The following is a 21,697-nucleotide window of genomic DNA, read 5'->3' on the forward strand; positions in this document are numbered from 1 at the left end:
AACATCTAAAGGGCTGTCACATGGAAGATGGACCAAGCTTGTTTTCTCCTGCTCCAGAGGGTAGGACCCAAAGCAATGCTTCAAGTTGCAAGAAAGGAGATTCCGACTAAACCATCAGGAATAACTTTGTGAGAGTAAGAGCTTTTAGACAGTGGAATGGACTCCCATGTCTCCCTCAGTGGAGGGTTTTAAGCAAACGTTGGATGGCCATCTATCTTGAATGCTTTAGTTGAGATTCCTGCATTGTGGGGATTTGACTAGATGACCCTCAGGACCCTTCAAATTCTACAATTCTGTGATTCTATGAATTTGGCATAGGGATATCTTAGCCTTTGAGTTCCTTAAAAAGAGCCCTCTGGGGGTTTAGGATGGGTAGTGCACCACCTCCACTTAGTGAGAAGCCTCACTGATATGCAGAAATCAGAACAGAAAATCATGTCATTCTTGGAGCTAACATCATGAATTCCCTCCAGTTGTGAACAGTGGGAGAGTGGTGGGAAAAGTGTGGTGGAGAGAAGTGTGCAAGCCCCCCCCCCCCCCGGCCAGCACAAGCTGGCAGGGCTCGGGGAATATTGCCTTCTCCTGAAGAGTTTTAAGCCCTTGCTGTAATTTGAGTTTCAAATGTTGTAAATGGTTCATGTTTCAGAGGAAATGACAGCTGTGTAAGCTATCCAGATATTGTGTTAACTATATTAGAAAACATAGTTGGTAAGCAATTTTGAGTTAAAGACATAAATACATGATGCAAAACATACAGCATTACTGCTACAGGCATTTAAAACAGGATAAAAGCAGCATAAAATTTACCACAGTAAAAAAAAAAACAACCCCTGAAAAATGTCTTAAGATACATATATTAAGGTGTTTGTTTGATTTTTGTATTTTCCCGTAGGTAAAACTGCTTCCAACCCAGGCAGCCCAGCTCCAGATTGGTACAAGGATTTTGTCACCGATGCGGATGCTGAAGTGTTGGAGCATTCTGGAAAGATGATGCTTCTTTTTGAAATTCTTCGCATGGCTGAGGAGCTTGGGGATAAAGTGTAAGAGTCATTCTGGAAAGATTCCAAAGCATTTTTGCTTTAAACAGACTTGGCTTTTTAGAATTGGCAGATTTAGATTAACATTCTGCTTTATATCCATAAAGTGTGTCAATGATACTGAGAGTGGTGAGGCAAATTGGTGTGCTAGTTAAATTGAAAACTAGTAACTATTCCTCTTTTTCTCAACTTTCAGCTTAGTGTTCAGCCAGTCTCTGATATCACTGGATTTGATAGAAGATTTTCTGGAGTTGGCAAACCGGGACAAAGAAGAAGACAAACCTATTATATATAAAGGCAAGTGTAGAAATGCAAGATTTGCAGAACTAGAAGAATTGTGAGACAAGTCATTTTTTAACTACAGTGGTACCTCAGTTTACAGTTGTACCTCTGTTTTTGAACTTAATCCCTTCCGAAATCCATTCTTAAACCGAATCTATTCTTATACGGAGGCACGCTTTCCCTAATGAGGCCTCTCGCCACCGCCTTTCTACCATTCGGCTTCCATTTTTAGACCGAGGTAAACTTCACAAACTAGGACACTACTTCCGGTTTTGTGGAGTTTGTAAACGGAATAGTTCGAAAACACGGCTGTTCTTAAACTGAGGTACCACTGTACTGTTTAATTTTTGGGTTTTAAACAAAAAACTCTGGTACTTGGAGACTTAAGGAAGTTCAACAGGAGAAAGGTTTTGATTTTACAGAACAAAATTGGGAAAACAAAAGATGTATTAGGAGATAGGATTCTTTCAAGAAACTGTGTGTGTTATAGGCTTCTAAACAAGGTGGTAAACACACAGCTTCTTTTGATTTCAGCTTATTAAGATAACTGTTTGAGTGTTATAGCTTAGGTCTTAATACTTGGGCTCCAAGGTGGTACTTTCTGTCACTTTCCCAGTCTTCTATAAATCACAACCCAGAGGCTCCTCTAGCATTATAACAGATCAAGGGATCACCATACCTCTCCTAACTGGTTTGGGATGCTTCTCTTTCTCTAAACGTTCTCTTCCCTTCTTACTGTATTGAGATATAGAGTGTTTTGTAACAACTCTTCTTTTCCTGTCCCCAATTGAGTTTCCCAGTTATTCTTCTTTGGCTGCAGATATTTTCTTTAGAGTGGATGTTCAGGAGGTATACTCCTATCAAGCTGAATGCCAAGAACTGCAGCTCTCGCCTCGAACTGCTTTTCTTTCCCCAAAGTGCTAGCTCAACCCCTCTGTGGCTAGCTGTACCCACAGCCAATCAGAGAGAGGCTCCAGCTAAGCACCGTGGTGAAATTCTGCTGCACTGCACCACTAAACTCTGGTCTAGCTAAGCTTTCCAAGCTTGTTTGTTTGAAGCATGCTTGATCATAAACAATTTGGCACCATCGAATCAGATGAAGTGAATTATGAAGATAAGTTAAATTCATGAAAAAAACAATTTTTTAGATAACGATTAGGCTAAGCTTAATGTTTTAAAGAGTGAAATGAATATATCTAAAATTTAAGATATAACATTGGAAAACTAGATTGTAAGGTGGAGACAAGGTGATAAATTGCTGGATTAATTTTTATAATTTTGGAACGTAGGGGCGGGAGATGTGAGGAAGTCCAAAGAGGATAAGAAAATATGTTATAAAATGTGATATTTTTGTACATTTTGTTTTTTGTGTTGTAATTAAAAAACCCTTAATAAATATTTTTTTAAAAAAATGAAGCATGCATATCATGCAAGCAGCTCGCATTTGAATTTGTAAACCATATCATTATTTACTAAGTTCATTCATAATAAATGTTTTCCTAATCCTGCTTATCTTCCAGTAGGTTTCATCTGACTCCTATTCTCCAAAATAGGGTCAGTCAAATTTGAACAGTTTGCCTTTCTATCCCCTCCATAAATGTGAATTCCTTAGATTGTGAAAATATATCTTACTGGACTTTGTAAACACATCTTCCAGGGATACAGTGTGGGCAAAAGATTTGGATTATGCTGCTCAGCAGGGAAGCTAAAGAGGAAGAACTATGGGGGTCGGTAAGCATAAGACTTGCCCCTATGTCTTATTCAATTGATATATAATAATTTGTTTTTTTTAAATTCCTAGGTGAAGGGAAATGGTTCAGAAATATAGATTATTATCGTTTAGATGGCTCTACAACAGCACAATCAAGAAAGAAGTGGGCTGAAGAATTTAATGATGTAACAAATGTCAGGTAAAAGAAACCCACACCCTTTTCTGCTTGTAAATTTATATAAGTGATAAAAGTATATCTTTTTCAACCATTGTAATGCATCTAGGAAATGAGCCCTGTGAAGCAGTCATTAGTGCTGGGGCACTTTGTTCCCCCAAGCTAGTTTATAAATGCCACAGACTGCAGTCCTATACTCACTTGCCCAGGAAAAAGCCTGTGTTGCATTGTCAGGAAATAAAAATAGTGGGAATTAACTTTTATGTAAGTAGGTTTAATATTGAATCTTTAACCGCAGCAAGTCATACTTGCTTTATTTATTTCATAAAATTTATATAGCGCTTGATTTTTTTTAAAAAAAGCAACTCTCAAAGTGCTTTACAAAAAGAACAATTTACCTGTAAAAAAATTATAACCTTCAAACAATAATTAAAATCGACAATAAGCTAAAAACTAGATTAAAGCACATTTTAAAAACAGTTAATTTCAATAAAATATTTTGAAGAGTTAATACATATTCTGACTTTGGCAAGAATCTCCTTTGGGACCAGACCACGCAGAAGGCGGGAGAGCAGGAAGACCCAGTTGGGCTAGGCCATCCTACTACACCCAGAGTCCATGTGACTGTTCTGAGCCAGCCTGTCATTGGCTAGTGGTGCGCGGTTGGTTTGGAGTAGACCTAAGACATAATTCCCTGCCCACCCCTCTTATTAACTCCTGGGTCTTTTATTGGGGATCCATCCTAGGCATTGTTCAGTGCCTTTTGATTTCCTCGCCCTCCTTTGGGGGCCTTGGGGTAAGGGCCAGTTCAATTTGGGGGCTGATATTCCTGCCACACACTCTAGTTGACAACAGTGGGTGGAGCAGCATACACTGTCTACTTTCTTAGAAACTGTCCTTCCCCAATAGCCATCTTAGCAACAGCAGCAGTCCAGCACTCTGAGACTTGGGGTTGCTGTTCCTGCTGTTCCATCTGCCATCAATAAAGTTGTGGCCTATTTTAACCCACTTAGCTCCTGTCCTTGTTTTTCTGGCCTTGCTTTGGTCCCTGCTGCTGGCATAATTAGTTACTTCCGCTCTTAATGAGAAGAAATGCATTTGATGTTTGGATTTCATTTAAGAAAGGGCTTCTGTCGCTATGTTAAAGGCTTCCTGTTGAGTTAGTTGATTATAGGTTTGTGCTGACACACGTCCCGCCCTTTCATGTGACAAACTTGCTGTTCACAACACATGTGTGGATTTAGACAATTTTGACCATAGTAAGGTAAATCTCTCTAGTATTCCTCTGCATGTGAGTGCTGAACTAAAAAATAAGTAAATCCTTATGTAATCCTTATTGTAACTTGCAGTTTCGCAGGGAGACGGGGAGCGTTCAACCCCCATGCTTTGTTCAGTTTTGATCAGGCTTACCTATGCGGCACTAACACCACCCCCAATTGCATTTGTTGGGTGTTTATACAAAAAAGAATTGCCTTAAAGTGACATAACATCAAAATAAAATACAGATAAAAGAAAAGGAAAAAAACCCAGATAAACGAGTTTAGTATCGTGTGCACATAGTCTGTTTCAGTAAATATAGTTTTCCAAGATTTCAAGTGTTCCACTCAAACTTTTTGATGTATATTTATAACTGTCTTCCACAGAATGTAGATTGCTTCAGCAGTATAACCAACAATCACCCCAGCCTGTTAAAATTTTGTTTTGCTTTTTAGTTTGACAAACTGTTCAGATACTTTGGGACATGGCTTGGTGATTCGGAGCTGCTTATGGGCACATCTGCTCCGTCCTGCTCTCATGGTTTACTATGACATCAAAATGGCATTTACTACAGTAACTGCCAAGTGTTCTTTTCACTTAAGCAACAAATTTAAATTATGGGCCAATGTGAAATAAGGTACAAGGTTGTGTATGGGCATGAGAATTTCCCAGTAGATGAAAAATACTACACACTATAAATATTGCAAAAATAAAACACAATACTATCACATTTTTAAACAACCACCATCTTGTTTTGTCACTCAAACTAATGAATATTCCTTTGATTTGGGGAGGGGAGGGAAGTATCTGTTTAAATTAATTAGGAATGATTTTGAGAGGAATTGAAATTTACTTTCCTTTTTGCAGAGGCCGTTTGTTTATTATCTCTACTAAAGCAGGATCCCTTGGAATAAACCTGGTGGCTGCAAATAGAGTAATTATTTTTGATGCTTCTTGGAATCCATCATATGATATCCAGAGTATTTTCAGGGTTTATCGCTTTGGGCAAAATAAACCAGTGTTTGTGTACCGCTTCTTGGCTCAGGTAGGTTTGAATTAAATGCTTTCCATGTGATGTGTGTATGGTTCTAGATAAGTTCAACAATATCTTCTAGAAAATAGTGTGGTATGACTAGATTCACCCTTGTTTTTTGTCTTCTCATATTTGTTAGCTTCAGTGTAGTTTTAGACTTAAGAAATTGAAGCAAGTTTCCAGAAGAAAACATGAAGCTCTAAAAATCAACCATACCCACCATGTACAGTGGTACCCGAGTTTAAGAACAGCCCTGTTTATGAACTATTCGGTTTACAAACTCCACAAAACCGGAAATAGTGTCTTGGTTTGAAAACTTTACCTCGGTCTAAGAATGGAATCCAAAAGGTGGAAGGGAACTGGCAGCGGGAGGCCTCATTAGGGAAAGCGCCCCTCGGTTTAAGAACGGACCTCCGGAACAGATTAAGTTCTTAAACCGAGGTACCACTGTATATTCTTTCAAACTGTGTGACTTGATATTCTTAGAAATTTTAGCAAAAACACAAAAGTTGCCCTTCAGCAACTCAGTGGTGCAGTACCTCTAAAGACAGTGGTTCCATCCAATTATCCATGCAATTGTCATATTTCCCCCTTTAAAGACATCTGAACCAGCAGTCACTACCACATGTTTCATTGCAATGAATTCTGAAAGGTTTTTAAATTTTTTTTATTTACTTACTTGCCACCGTGCATTCAATAAGGTTTGAAAGAGTGGCATATTTTTGCATCAGGTGAGTTAAAGTGTTTTCTTTCATCTTGAAACTACAGCCAACCAGCTTCATTAGGTATCTCGTTCGTCAGCAGTAGGGTGTGTGTGTGTGTGTGTGTGTGTGTGTGTGTGTGTGTGTTGCAAAACAGTAGCAGAGAGATTGAGAGAACTCTGGGTTGGTGGTTGGGGTCTCTCATGTGCGTGGGGACATAAATTGTAATGTATTTTTGTTTTGAAGGGAACAATGGAAGACAAGATCTACGATCGTCAAGTAACTAAACAGTCACTATCTTTCCGGGTGGTTGATCAGCAACAGGTTGAACGCCATTTTACCATGAATGAACTCACTGAGCTGTATACTTTCGAGCCAGACTTGTTGGATGATCCAAATTCAGAAAAGAAGAAAAAAAGGGATACACCTATGTTACCAAAAGTAAGTCAATATGTACAGTTAGCACCTACAATACCAAAATATTTAGGTATGTGCAGAATCAAACCAAGGATCTTTTTAGCCCTTCTGTCTGTCTTGAGCAGTACATGCAGGTCCCGATCCACTTGCTCGCTATGTGAAAAGAATTATGCCTGATCCTCACTATAAACTCAGAACACTAGGAGTTTGCTCACTTAATTATTTTCTTGCTTGTTTGATAGTAGGCAGCAGCCATTTTCAGGCAGAAACCAGGCAGGGAGGGAGGGGGCAAGATTGGATGAACCAGAGAGTAGGAGAGATCGGACAAATCAGGTCTTCTTTCTACATTGCATTTCCTAAGTCCAGGCATTTCACTTGCAAATTTGGCACTGTGAAATTGAAGTAGGAAATGGGGGATTGGTTAGCATTACAAAATCTCCACCAGAATAAAAAGCCTGACCTGCGAAAAGTAATGAAATGGAGTCATCATTCTGCTGCTAATCCCTGGACTGCTTTCCACATCACAGTTTAATTCGCAGAGATGGTTTTTGCAAGTCACTCCCATGACAAGTACCTCAAAGTGTGAAGGGTTGCGCTCTTGCCTCATTCATGGGATTGCACAGCATCCAGCTTCTTAGTTTCATAATGGCTTAATAATGTTCTCAGATGTGTATGAGGATTCATTTCCTGGAGGATTTATTTAGCGGGCTTGGGTTTCTCTGCCAAGTTTCCTTTTTTAACACCTGAGTCCTCAGTTGTACATTAGGAACTCTTACATACTTCATTTCATTCATTTTGATTTATTGCTGCCTGACCAAGAGAGCTACCTAGCAATGTCTCAGTGCCAGTCCATATTGTACATTCCTTGGAACTCTTGTTGGCTTTTATTGCCTGCTAATTTTTGAGTCCTGGGAGATTGCTCCTTGAATAGAATACCCTGACGAATTCTGACTCACCACTCGCATAATATCTAGTGATTGTTCACTTTGTTGCACTTAATACTACATTACCAAGCAGTCCTAATGATTAGAACATTGCAGCCTCACCTGAAGCTCTGCCAGCAGTTTGTTGTGTTTTTACCTTATTTTACAAATTTCCTATGCTGCTTAACTTCTGGTGAAGCTTCCAGAATTGCAGGTTAGGGTTCCAATTTTTTTTAAAAAAATAATAATCAGTGCATACATTTTTTCTATCTATACAAGAACAAAAAGTTAAGCCCTTAAATGGTCACTGGTAAAAGTAAATTGAATATAAAAGGTCACAACTCCTAGTCCCCACCCCCTTCAGCTCTCCTTAGTTTGTTTCCATGCTTAGTTCCATAAGTACTGATGTTACACCACAGTGTGCGATAAAGAAACCAGATATTGCTGAATGTGGTATAGTACTGAACAGTATAGATGTTGATGAATTGCAAAAATTCCAAAAAGAGCGAAAATTGCCAAAGTTCATTTATTTGTACCATGTCTGGAATGGAAATCAATCCAGCAAATGAGGGGGTATTTGCGGTTGATGCTTTCACTCTGCAGATGATATGTAAGGTTGTGGGAATTTTTTTAACAAAACAATTTGCATTGTGTTTTCTTTGCTTTGAAAAGAAGGGAGACTTGTTGAGTGCAATTCACATCAGAAAACAATATTCCTATCAATATTGAAGTGTTTATTGATGAGTTCATTGAAACAATGTTTCAAGAATCATGCAAACATTAAGAAATGTTTTACCGGGGCATGCTGGTGGGTGGTTGTTGAGGTTTTTTTTTAAGTACTGTTGAGTAGAGATGTTGAGAAGGCATAACTTTCCATTCTAAACGGTATTTGTTGCCAAAATGCATTATTCATCTTGTTATCTGCTATGGTGAAATTACATAACTTACATAATTAATGTTACATTCTTTGATAGTATTGCACCCAACAAGTTTCTCTCACTCATCAATTTGAAGATTGAATATTTGGCAGGTTGGTTTCATTGCCTAACCCTGTGTTAAATAGAAAGAGATGTTGCAGTGTGCTTCTTAAGATTATGAGCTTGAAATGATTGGACAACTTTCAGATTGGTTCATGAATTCACTAGTTGAGAAGTATCTAAAATGATATCTCAACTGAAAAAATTACTGAAAAAGTAAACATTTTTATCCTGTGCTTAAAGGAAAATTGAAAGAACACAACTTGAAAACTTTCTTGGGATATCATCTTTATGAAAAAATTCAAAGTTTTACTTTGGGAGGAACTAAGTTGGAAAATAGAGATGATTTTGGGGGGCAACTTTTTAGAAATTGGCTTTAAAAGATGGACATACATTGTGTCCCAAAGCTGAACTTGTTAGTGAGATTCTTTCGTGGTTCTTACTTTTCTACACATGTTGTTGCTTTTGCTCAAGCTGTCTTTATACTGAAACGTAGAATTTTTTAATGTACAGATTTGAAAAGCAGCTGGGGAGATTTTGTATGATACTGTATAAAAGCCATTTGTAACATCAATATTCTAGCAAAGATATTTTACATTTTTGAAATAAATCTTCACACAAATTCCTTCATTAAACATGCACTTTGAATTGTGGAAGACCATCAATAAATAGTTTATAAAGTTTTTACCTTTCAAGCCTTGACCTTTATTGAATACAAGTTGCATTTCAGACAAAGAAATGCAGATCTACCCAGTTGCGTATAATTTAAACCACATTTTGATGACTCTGTTGGCATGGTATATATGGATTAAATTGCACTGTATTCAACAGTATTGTTACCATAGGAACGAAGGCAAATGCATGTCTGAGAACTCTCCAGCCATTTTAAGTCCTCTTACGTAGCATGGAAGAGAGCTCCTTTGTGCTAATTTAATTTTTGAATCTGGCCTTTTTTCAACTTCCTTCTACATAGTTTTACTACTCTACTTTTTTGTTCTTCCCAGTTACTGATATACTTTGTGATCAGTTTTATTCTATGGATGTGTTTGGGGCTTTGTGACTTAAAAGTGGAGGTTATATCTCACCTGAAGACGAGGTGCCTATCTGTCCTGTTAGCCCTGTAACACCTCCCCCCTGAAACAGGTTCACAGTTCAGGTGTGCTCCTGGAATCAGCTTTGAGGCTGCATGCCCAGGTCTCTGCTGTGGGCAGGAGTGCATTTGCACAGTTAAAAACTGAATTCCCCACCCGGGGGGAACCAAATTGGACTTCAAAAGCTAAATTTCACCAAAAGCTTGATTAGGCCATAGAAATGAGACTGTTGAGGAAACAAACTTTCCTCCTTCCGCTGCTTTAATATCCCCTGATGAGAAGCATGCATCAGGACCCGCCACTTGCCATTAAAGAATTTTTATATGTGCTTACTGAATGTTCTGGCATTTTTATTTACCAGGATACAATTCTAGCTGAACTCCTTCAGATCTGCAAAGAACATATAGTGGGCTATCATGAACATGATTCCCTCCTGGACCACAAAGAGGAAGAAGAATTGACTGAAGAGGAGAGGAAGGCGGCTTGGGATGAATATGAAGCTGAAAAGAAGGTAGGATGCCTTAAGCCATTTAGATCAATTTCGTTCTGTGACTCAGACAATTGTTCTGCATCTTCAGTATGTTTGGGCAAGGTATACCTCAGAAAACAGGAGCCTTGAGTTTCCAGCATAGACAGACTTTAGTAGATGGATTTGGCCTGTGATCAAAAAATGCATTTGCTAGAGGAATCCTTGTAGAGTTTGGCTGTTAAATGTGAAGAGCTCTTATTGTTTTCACTGCCCTACCCCAGTACTACTAATTTGTTATTGACTGGATTGGCAGTGAAGCACTGCTTCATATAAACCACACAAGAAGGAAGACACAGTTAAAATAAAGATAAGCAAAAATCAGGAATTCTTCATGCCCCAGTTCTGAATATATCATTTCAGTGCCTTGTTAAGGCATTTACTATGATTTCACACATTTGGTTTGGGGCTTAAACAAAACTGTACACTGTATTTCCAGAAAAATAAGTGTTATCCATTGCTATCTGTAAAAGACCAAACATCTCCTTGCCCCTCCAATTACTAGAAAGCCCTCCCAAAATTTTGGTTTGGTTTATTGAAATAAGCATATTGTGATGACTGATGTCTACTTGTGCTTGGTGAGTCTGCAGAACTGAGGAAGGTAGCAGCCTATTTCCTAAACTACACTCCTACATTCTTCAAGGGGATGGCGCCAGAGCCCAACCTAGTAGTAATCTTATAATTCAAAAGCATCAATTCTTCGGCAATCCGCCTTCTTTATGGTCCAGCTCTCACTTCCATACATCACTACTGGGAAAACCATAGCTTTAACTATACGGACCTTTGTTGGCAAGGTGATGTCTCTGCTTTTTAAGATGCTGTCTAGGTTTGTCATTGCTTTTCTCCCAAGAAGCAGGTGTCTTTTAATTTCGTGACTGCTGTCACCATCTGCAGTGATCATTCAGGTGAGTACCAGTCATATATTCTCAAACCTTCAGCTTTGAATACTCAGAAGAGCTACCTCTGTTTTTCAGGGCCTTACGATGCGTTTCAACATGCCAATGGGGGCAAACATGTTCCCCACCAACTTTAATGCTCAGGCTCCATATATTCCTTTCAATTTGGCAGCATTGTCTGCTATGAGCAACCAGCAGCTTGAGGTAGGTGGGAAAGTTTCAAATACCATTAACATGATAGTTGCTTCATGCTGAGGATGCCTTACATAGTCATATTATTGCGCCCGACAATGAACTTAGTTCTTTTGCTTCACAATGAAAGTGCTGTGTGCATTGACTTGTAAGATGCTCGTTTCTAGGCTGTTTTGTGAAAGTTAATCCTTAACGTAGTTAAATAAAAACCAGAGGAGCAGAGTTGCCTCTCACAATTAAATTGTTTACGTGAGAAACACAGTAGTGTTTGAAATTATTTTCCATTAAGTAGCCCAACATGTGATTGGACATGTATGTGATTGGACATGGTAGTTGTGTCATATGGAAGCATTATAAAGAAGCTAGGTAGGAATGGAATTTCACTATATTTGTAGATATCTTAATCTATAGTTATTCAGCAACTCTTAATCATACTTTTCTTTCAGGACCTCATTAATCAAGGCAGAGAAAAAGTTTTGGAAGCTACCAACAATGTTACTGGAGCAAGAATTCAACCCCTTGAAGACATCATTTCCAGTATAGTAAGTAAACTCACTGCTGATAAGAGCTATTTTTGCTCTGAGGTTGCATACATTTCGGAGAACTGCATTAAATGCTGATTATAGCTTGCAATATGTCCCCCCCCCCTTCCTTCAGTAATATTGAGATTGCAGATTAATCAATTGGCTGCAGTGCTGTGAGGAAGAAATCTGTTTCAGGCATTTAAAAAGCCCAGTCCTATGGTAATTTACTTATAAACTATACTGTAACTCTGGGGTCAGGAACCTTTTTCAGCCCTGGGCCGGTCCACCGTCCCTCAGACCTTGTGGTTGGCCGGACTATATTTTTTTGGGGAAATGAATGGATTCTTATGCCCCACAAATAACCCAGAGATGCATTTTAAATAAAAGTACACATTCTACTCATATAAAAACATGCTGATTCCTGGACCATCTGTGGGCTGGATTTAGAAGGCATTTGGTCCGCATCCGGTCCACAGGCTTTAGGTTGCCTAACCCTTCTGTATCTGGGGGAGCTTTCTTTCAGGGAGGCTTATGTAGGATGACTCCATTAATTTGTTTCTTTATTGTCTTGGCCAAATAAACTCTTCTAAACTGATTTCTGTTATATTATCGCATGGTATTCAGTTAAGAGTTAAATGGGATGAATGACATCTGAACACAATACAGCCATAGTTAAGTTCTATTTTTTTCTTTGGAGATGTAAGCACATACTTCTAATCCATCAGTCAAAATCAGTGGAGCTTTTAAGTGTTTTGGAGTTGCAGGTTGTGGGTTGTACATGAGGTTATGTTAAGATTGTTGCAGACAATGATTGTCAACTCTGGCACTTATTTTAATGGATGACATCTATATAAATAAGGTTTGTGCTAAAATGTTACTAAATCAGCATCCTGTCAGCAGCCAAGCAAAATATGCCATTTTCAATTTGTAAAAGATTTAGGATTTATATTATATTATGAACTGAAACTGTATTTGCATAATTTTGTATCAGCATGATCTACTTTAATTTTTATGAATGCTTTTTTTATGAGCAGCTTAATAAAATAACTGTCTGTTTACATTTCTGCAGAATAACAGATACTTCTCTATCTGCATTTCCAAATAGTCCTTATCCCTTTGCAATTTGTACTCTCTCCCTTCTTCCCTTCCCTCTCCCCAGTCTACCAGTTGTCATTCAAAGAGGAAAATTCCACATATCTGTTGAGCATGCTAAGGTCAGAGAGGTACCTAACAGAGCGCTTTAGAACCCTAGATGCTCTTTAGAATCGTAGCCCTGGTACATTCAGCAGGCATAATCCTTGAGGAAATGGTAGATTACCCAGAGAACCATTGCTTCTCCCATCTTTCAGTTTGCCTTCTCCACCTGATATCCAAGACCTTTGGGACACCTTGCCTCACATGTCTTGTCCAAGGTGGGTGCCCCTGACCTCCAAGCAGCCTTTCTGCAGCTGTTGAACCGGAACAAGCACCACCCCTTCCCTCTCTACAGCATTACTACCAAACAAGACACTCAGGTAGAGATGAAGAATATGTGGATAGACAAAACCTGCACATGAAGGAAAAATCCCAGTGACCCATATTATGCCTGTCTTCAGCCAGAGCAGTCTGTTGCAGTGTCTCAGCAGATTTATTTTAGACCATTTTTTTTTGAAAACCGAGTTGCTGTATGCTCAAGGCAAAAACTCTCCGTTGACACATTTCAGGACAAATTGAGGCTCTATAAGAACTACTGCTAAAACCCTCTGTTGTGTTTTCATTTGCAGTGGAAGGAGAATCTGACGCTCACAGAGTCCCAGGTCCAGTCTTTAGCTCTAAGCCGACAAGCAACCCAGGAGTTGGATGTTAAGCGCCGGGAGGCCATCTATAATGATGTCCTGACAAAGCAGCAGATGGTAAGACTCACACATACTTCTTGATTCAGGTAGACTTCATGGAAAAAACAAACAGGGCAGCAATGTAGAAGCACATTTGAAAAGGGGAGCTATTAACTGATTTATCCCACCCCAAGTGCTTACAAGACCTTTATTAGCATTGTGGATATCAATCTTACACCTCCCTAGGTCTCATTTGCAGGTTAGAGGCATCCCTGCAGTTGCTTGATCTGTAATTTACATAGTGTGATGCAGCTTGCCTTTCTTGCTCCTAATCTGCACCAGCTCTTTTTAGCAGCTTAGATTTAGCTTGGTGAGAGCTGGGTGTTTATCACCTTGCCAAGAAATCCTGCTGCAGAAAAAAGATGTCATGCACAGGTACTGTTCAAGTGAGTTTTAACCATATGTAGTACTGAAAAGGTTAATTTTATTATTATTTTTTAGTTTTAAAGAAAAGAGGAACTGTATATGGCTCAAGAATGAGAGCTAGTTATAACAACAGAATTGAAAATCTAATGATACTGGGTCTTCAAATTAGCCCCACCTGTATCACCGCTAATCCCAATTGCATTGCATCCTTCCATGTACTCACCTACAAAAACAAACCCTAGTTGATGTGGAAAAAAAAAAGGCCTATATACTTTGGCTAATCTCTATAAAAAGGATAACTCTATTACAGCAGACCAAATTATGGAAAAAATGAGAGGGTACAATGTGAATTAGCTATTCATACATCAGGTTATATACATTTTATTTCAAACCAAGCAATTAAATTCCAAGCACTCACATCATGGCATCTTCTGAAAAAATATTTCTAAATACAACTCAGCATTCCCCAAAAAATTCTGCTGACACTACATAAAATACTCAGTGTTCTGGCCACTGCGTGATGCTCAGCTACTAAACAACCTTGGGAAACTGACCTGGACGCTAAAATTGAAGAAGCTGACTGGAACAATCTGCGGGCAAAAAAGCCTTTTTAAATCAGTATCAACCCACATAAGCTAATTTATAGATGGCATGTATCACTGCTTAGTGTTGTGGGGGAAAACTTGCTTTCATCCTCCATCCACCCTCGCACCTGTAATACGAAGATAGTTTTGCTGTCCTACCTTAACAAGGCTGTTGTAAGAATTTCAGAGATAGTCATACCTCATGTTACGTTTGCTTCAGGTTGCGTGTTTTCAGGTTTTGTCCCGCAGCGACCCGGAAATAATGGAACAGGTTACTTCCGGGTTTTGCCACATGCGCAGATGCGCAAAATGACATCACACACATGTGCAGAAGCTGTGAATCGTGACTCGCCGATGCGCAGACACAGGTTGCATTCTTTTCAGGTTGTGAACAGACCTCCGGAACGGATCCCGTTCACAACCAGAGATACCACTGTAATCTGTTTGTTAAGCCCTTGGGGTAGGGGGTGGAGGATATTGTGCTTTCTCTTCTTTTTTATGTATTTTGTGTTTTTTCTTGTATTTTTATGCTTTGAACCAGGCTGAGATCTAGTGATGAAGGGTGGAATAATAATAATAATAATAATAATAATAATAATAATAATAATAATAATAATAATAATTCTATGTAAATACTACTGCAACAAGGAAATTTGTTTCATTCTCTGTATTTTATTTTAAAAGCACTATGCAGACCTTGATGATCAGTATAAAATCAATATAATTCATAGCACTTCTGAAAGAAAAATCAATTTCTTTAGAAATAGATATAAACAATCTTGAATGAGCAGAACTGAAGTAGTCCTTCACCAGACATTATTGATATTCTTTTCAAGTTCACCTCCTTGCTAACCAAATACTTTTGGCTGGAAATCACTGCTTCTTAACACTAAGGAATTAACATGCGTGTTATGTAAAGTCTTGCAGGGTTTTTCATGTTATATTATGAAACCCAAAACTTTTTCCGAGGCATTCTGTCAGACTGGAAGTATTTTCTCGTGTGGTGTTTGCCACAAAATCTTTGCTTGGTAATTCACATAAGATGTTTCAGGTTGCTGGACGGGGAGTGGGGTAGAGAGATGGAAAATGGTACTAGAGGAATGTTGTAACTGATATATGGGAGCAATTTCACAGAGAGTGCTTGCCCCGATGGCAACCAAGATAAAGGTTGCTTGCAACACAATGGGTGAGTCATTAGGGGACTGTGGTCCGAAATGGTATTGCTAACTGGTGCCTCCAGTCACTAGCTTGAAAATGCCGCCACATTAGTGATGGTGGTAGCGGTGCAACAAGTATCAAGTTTCAGGTTAAAATCAATTTGTCAGGGATACTGTGGCTGAAGGGAAAGGCATTATTGAGACAGGTCATGCCCTTATAACAGCTCCACTTTTCCCTCCACAGCTAATCGGTTGTGTTCAGAGGATTCTGATGAGCAGAAGACTCCATCAGCAGTACAGCCAGCAGCAGCCACAGCAGCTGACCTACCAGCAAGCAGCGCAGCACGTGGCTCAGCAAGCAGCCATGAGTCATGCAATGATGCCAAAGCCGGGTTTGATTATGAATCCTTCCAACTTCCAACAGATAGATATGAGAGGGATGTATCAATCTGTTGCTGGTGCAATGCAGCACCCACCCCCCTTGCAGCGGGCTCCTCTTCCAATGAGCGGCAAAGGCCCAGGACCATCCCAAGGGAAACCAATGTGATTATTTTGCACTAAAAGTTTTTAAGGATTGTTAAAATCACAGAGTGAGAGAGAACTTTTTTTTATTTTTTTAGGAATCAATGGCTTAACAGAACTCAACTGTTTAAATAGTTTGAATGATTTCCGCCCCCCCCCCCAGCTTAATCGGCACGTTCCATTGTAATTATTCACTTTGTTTTAATAAGACATAACGCCCCCTCCCCGATATTTAGTGGTGTTGCCTAGAATCTTCTTACATGTGTTGAGTACAGGAGATATCCAGTTGTTTTCAGTGAAAACAGGTCCTTTCCATAACATTAGGGGCTGTACAGGTTTCCTGTTTAAACTCCTATGCTTGCTGTTAATAGCCATAAAAACAGCCATTAAATGGGAGAAACTTAGTGAAGAAACACAGATCTGTATATTTTGGTTGTCTCACACACAAATGTGCGCAGCTGAGTTCTTGGTTAAAGTTGATTCCTCAAATTATGGAACTTTTTATAATCTTTCACAAAATAGAAAGTGTAAAGACAGAACTGACACGGAAATTTATTCTAATCTTAGAATTTGTGATGGGGAAGAAACCATAAGATTTAAAAATGATCTTAAAACAGAACTGAGTGCAATATTTTTAAATACTACTGCTTTTAAACTTCCAAGTCATGCAGGTTTTTTTAGAAACTCTGCAGCCTTAAGTTAAAGCCTGAGAAGTTGCTGTTTCCTCTGGCCTTCTGCCACTTTTATTTCATGTATGCGATGGAATAATATCAATAATTTTTTATCCTTCACCAGTATACTTCCACCATGTGCTCGTTCCGATACAAAGCACATTTTTTTGACTTCTTTATACTGGTGCTAGGGTCTCATCCTGTTGCCGGCAGTAGGATGGTTGTGGACGGGCTAAGAGAAATATATTCCTGGTACTTTGGCTCTCAAATATGGTGGCAGTGGTTGGGATTGAGCCTGTCTTCAGTAAGCAGTTTTGAAATGGCTAGAACCATTTGCTCTTTAACCACATGAAGGAATGTGCTTTCACAGTTTGCAGTACTGTCAAGAGTTGTGAAATAATTCCTTGTTTTATAGATAAGAATCTCATTTTACCCTGTATTCCTTTCCCACCCTATTTCCCCCTTTTTAAAAATATAAATATGAAAGTGGAAGAAACAGCTTGGTTTTTTTGTTTTTGTTTGTTTGTTTCTGTGCTGGAGGGAGAAGTAAATTTCCAAATAATTATGCTTCATTAACAGCTACTTTTACAACATGAAAGTGGAATAGTTGTCTGTTTTCTGGGCTTATGAAGACCCACTGAATCTTTTTCTCGCATTAATCTAGCTGATGTCTCCAGAAGAAAATACAGCTATTGGAACGCAGGCATAAAATTAAATGACAGGTGCATATGAGGCATTGGAGAAGGAGCAAGTAAAGAGTAGGGTTATTTTGGAGATTTATGAACGCTAGGTAGGATTCACACCACTGAAAAAGCAAGAGTTGCTAATTTGTAGTCTAAAATTTCTTATTTTTTATCTATAATGCGCTTTGAGTCCCTGTCAGAGAAAAAGGCAGGGTATAAATAAATATATAATAATAATAATAAAAGTTTGGTTTTATGAATCATTCTAGAAGAATGGTTATGTTTTAATTCTCCTATCTGAGTGAATCAGTCAGCACCCAGACAATGTTAATTTTGGGAAAGATTCAATTTTGCAGTGAAAATGCTTTGGTTGGTAATAGGAACACAGCTTGATCATTGCAGCAGATTTAACCATAAGCTGCTGTTTTCAGCTCTTTTAACAATGGGAAGACATCTTGAGCCCTTGTTCAGCTAGTGGCGTGATTCATTTCTTTAATTTGGTGAGAAGGGAAGTGCTCAAAGATTGCTATATTTGCTTCAGAGGAAGTGAAAATAGAGATTCCTTGACAAATGCTTGAAGGCAAAATGGTAGCTGCCCAGGATATTCCTACATTTTGTAAAATAGAGCTGGGAATCTGAGTGGCATTTTTACATCAACTCAGGAGACTAAAGTTTTCACCAACTTTTAAAAGACAACACTTTTTCTCAACCTCAACAACAACAGAAAAAAGGCAACTGGTGTGGATGAGGATGTCTTGGAGACAAGAAGCATTGAACTAAAACTTGGACCACTTTTCATACATATTTCTCACTTGGCATATAGCTGCATAATAACGTGCTTTTTAGTATAGCGTCAAGTTTTAACCAACATTTAATGACAGAAATGTCATCAGTTATTAAAAAAAACTCATTTTTATATTTGTTTTAAATGTTTACCTAGTTGAAATAGCTTATATAAGATGATAAATTGTTGCTCGTAATACAGTTTTGCCTGCTAAATTCTCCACTTTTTGTAACCTGTTTATTCCTTTGGATGTAAAGCGTTTTTGCTTAGTATTGTGATATTGTACATGTTTTTGTCCCAGTTGCATAGTAATGTTTCAGTCCCTTGACCAGCTTTGGCTGCTGAAATCATACAGCTGTTAAGACTTGGCCTATGTTTTTATTTTGTTTTTAAGACAGTTTTTCAGTTGTGTATTAAATATCATAAGAGTACTGTAGAAAATATGTCACTTCTTATAAGGCTGTTTTGTAAAATATATATTAAGGACTGGAAACGTGTTTCTAAGGAGAAGCATTCAAGTATGGCAATACGCTATCTGTGTTTTCACCATTCGAAGTGCTGTTTGGTAGTTAAAGCTATTTAATATCTGATTTAATAAAGTGACCAAAATGGATTAATTTCTGTTGTGCTGCTTTGCTAACACGACAAATGGAGCTCTTGACATAGCTAACCAGTGCCAAATTGGGAGATTTGAGAGACCCCTAGATTTTGATAAACCATAAACTTGTCTGAATGGTAATGTTCCTGAAACACTAATATTTATGACCTATATACATCATGGCCAAACGTACTTCCCAAAAGCTGCATTTTCGACACAGTAGTACCTCAGGTTACAAATGCTTCAGGTTACAAACTCCGCTAACCTAGGAGAGTTACCTCGAGTTGAGAACTTTGCCCAAGGATGAGAACAGAAATTGTATGCCGGCGGCACAGCAGCAGCAAGAGGCCCCATTAGCGAAAGCACACCTCTGGTTAAAAACAGTTTCAGTTTAAGAACGGACCTCTGGAACGAATTAAGTTCGTAACTAGAGGTACCACTGTTAAGAACGGACCTCCAGAACGAATTAAATTCATAACTAGAGGTACTTGGTTCTCAAGCTTAATCAGTTCTGGGAGTCAGTTCAACTCCCGGAACCCTTCGAAACCCAAGGCGTGGCTTCCGATTGGCTGCAGAAGCTTCCTGCAGTCAAGCGGAAGCTGTGTTGGACGTTTGGCTTCCGAAAAACATTCGCAAACTGGAACACTTCCAGGTTTGTGGCGTTCAGGAGGCGATTTGTTCGACAGCTAAGCTGTTCAAGAACCAAGGTACCACTGTACTGTGAGATGCACCTGAATATGGATTATGATCTTGTTAGTTCATCCATTCCAACAGCTCCCTGTAAAGCTCAGTTTGAGCAGCTTTTCATTTGCTGGTTTACCAGATAACTTGCTTTAATTGCTGTGGAGAACCTTCAATTCAGTTCATAGGAACAGTTCATGGAACTCAACTTTTGCTATTCGAACACCAATTTAAAAAATAACAAATATCCATCCTAACAAGACAAAGATATCCCAAGTGTTTCCATTCATATTCATGGTCACAAAAGTTTTGCTGGATTTAAAAAGACAGGTAGAGAGAGATGCCATTGTGAATTTTGTGTGTGGGAAAGGAAGGATTAATACTATACATTTATGCTTTAAGCTGAGCTGGATCCAGGAACACCATTTCTCAGATCCTGCACATCCTGTAGAGCAGTATGCACTGCCTGCACATCTTGCTGCTTCTCTAATCTTTGGAGGTTTAGTCAGATTTTTAAAAATGATTTTAAAACCCTTTAAAACATGTATTAAAAACTAGTACCGGAAATGGGAAAACTTGGTCTTGCTTTCACAAACATCCACAACCACTTACCTGCTGCTTTCGTGGTGCAGAACACATGCATATTGCAACCAGGTGGATAAGATCTATTACATGAATCTTTCCACCTAATCATACCACCATATCTTGGAGGAATACTGATCTGAAGCAAATAGCATGTAATCATCCTTGCCACATGATCTGGTTTTTTTGGGGGGGGGGGGCACAAGTACTGGAACCTCAGGAAGAAACTCGCAGTTCAGTGCCATGGGGTGGGTAGCAAGGTACAGCGGGTACTGGGTTTTCATACTGGCATTGTCTAGAGCAGGAATGTGGAGCCTTGGGCCCAGGGACCAAATATGATCACCTAGGCCTCTATGGCCCTCTGAACTTTACCCAAACCACACCCTGCACCAGCCAGCTTACCCCCCCCCCCCTTGGAGTTTTTTGACTGAATGGAACATACCCTTGAACTCTTTTGTGACTTTTTCTTGCCTGTAAGGGATCAAGCCTGCTGCACTTTTGTAAAGTTCACATTTGTTGCTCTGCTGATTTCCCCCTGTAGCCCTCCCACCAGTGATATGTAGGCTCCAGAAAGTTGCCCAAAAGGAAATAAGGCCGTTGGGCTGAAAGACGTTTCCCACTCTGGTCCAGAGCTTTAAATGAATCAAGAGTTGCAGGTCTCAGGTGTTGAAGGAAATCTAATCACTTTTTGCTGGCAGTTCTGATAGCTTTGGCCCGGTGGCCAATGATAAATTTAACTTAGTAACATTTTGCAAACAACGTGGCAAAAATGCTGGGAAGTCTGGCCTTGTGTTGAATGTGCCTAGAACCCAGCGTCATAGAGACCAGAACAAGCTGCTTTTAACTGGTCTGCAGGCAGAGAAGGGTATCCTGATTCCCTTTGGGGGGGGGGTGCAGGAGGTGCGGGGAGGATGGCAGCTGCTAAAGTTCATTTTACAGTGCGCTTGAATTCCCAGAGTTCTTGGCTCTTTCAGTTTAATGGTTCCAATGCTCTAATGAGGCATAAAGACAACTGAAGAGCTCTGCTTCAGATTTAAGAGAAACCCTAAATGACAGCAATGCTTGAGACCCAGAAGGGAAGGGACACATGCACAAGAACATCAGAGGAGCCCTGCTGGGTCAGGCCAGTGGCCCATCTTGTCCAGCATCCTTTTCTCACACTGGCCACCCTGATGCCTGGGGGGAAACTACAAGTAGCACCCAAGCACAATAACCTTTTCATTTGTGGTTCCCAGCAAATGGCATTCAGAAGCATTGCTGCCATCATAGGTGATCAATGGCCATCTCCTCCATGAATTGTCCAATAATCCTTTGAAGCCATATAGATTAGTGACCATTGCTGCCTCCTGTGGGATCCGTAATTGAAAGTCCTTTCTTTTCTCTGTCCTGAATCTTCTAACGTTCAGCTTCATTGGGTGTCCACAAGTTCTAGTGTAACAAAGCAGGGAGAAAA

General features: G+C 39.3%; 1 protein-coding gene across 9 annotated transcripts in view; it reads left to right on the top strand.

Moving 5' to 3' along the window:
* The window catches only part of ATRX (ATRX chromatin remodeler), a 93,131-nt gene extending 74,135 nt beyond the window's left edge, over positions 1 to 18,996 (top strand). For all 9 annotated transcript variants that reach the window (XM_083721992.1, XM_083721994.1, XM_083721993.1 and 6 more), the window contains 10 exons: positions 893 to 1,040; positions 1,234 to 1,334; positions 3,121 to 3,229; positions 5,330 to 5,507; positions 6,443 to 6,637; positions 9,966 to 10,115; positions 11,105 to 11,230; positions 11,665 to 11,760; positions 13,506 to 13,634; positions 15,968 to 18,996. In XM_083721992.1, the coding sequence (XP_083578118.1) occupies positions 893 to 1,040; positions 1,234 to 1,334; positions 3,121 to 3,229; positions 5,330 to 5,507; positions 6,443 to 6,637; positions 9,966 to 10,115; positions 11,105 to 11,230; positions 11,665 to 11,760; positions 13,506 to 13,634; positions 15,968 to 16,270 (1,535 nt within the window). In that variant the 3' untranslated portion in view covers positions 16,271 to 18,996. The remainder of the gene's footprint in view (positions 1 to 892; positions 1,041 to 1,233; positions 1,335 to 3,120; positions 3,230 to 5,329; positions 5,508 to 6,442; positions 6,638 to 9,965; positions 10,116 to 11,104; positions 11,231 to 11,664; positions 11,761 to 13,505; positions 13,635 to 15,967) is intronic.
* Positions 18,997 to 21,697: the final 2,701 nt, after the last annotated feature.

This window comes from Podarcis gaigeae (assembly GCF_964106915.1).
Source record: "Podarcis gaigeae genome assembly, chromosome: Z".
NCBI classification, from domain to species: domain Eukaryota; kingdom Metazoa; phylum Chordata; class Lepidosauria; order Squamata; family Lacertidae; genus Podarcis; species Podarcis gaigeae.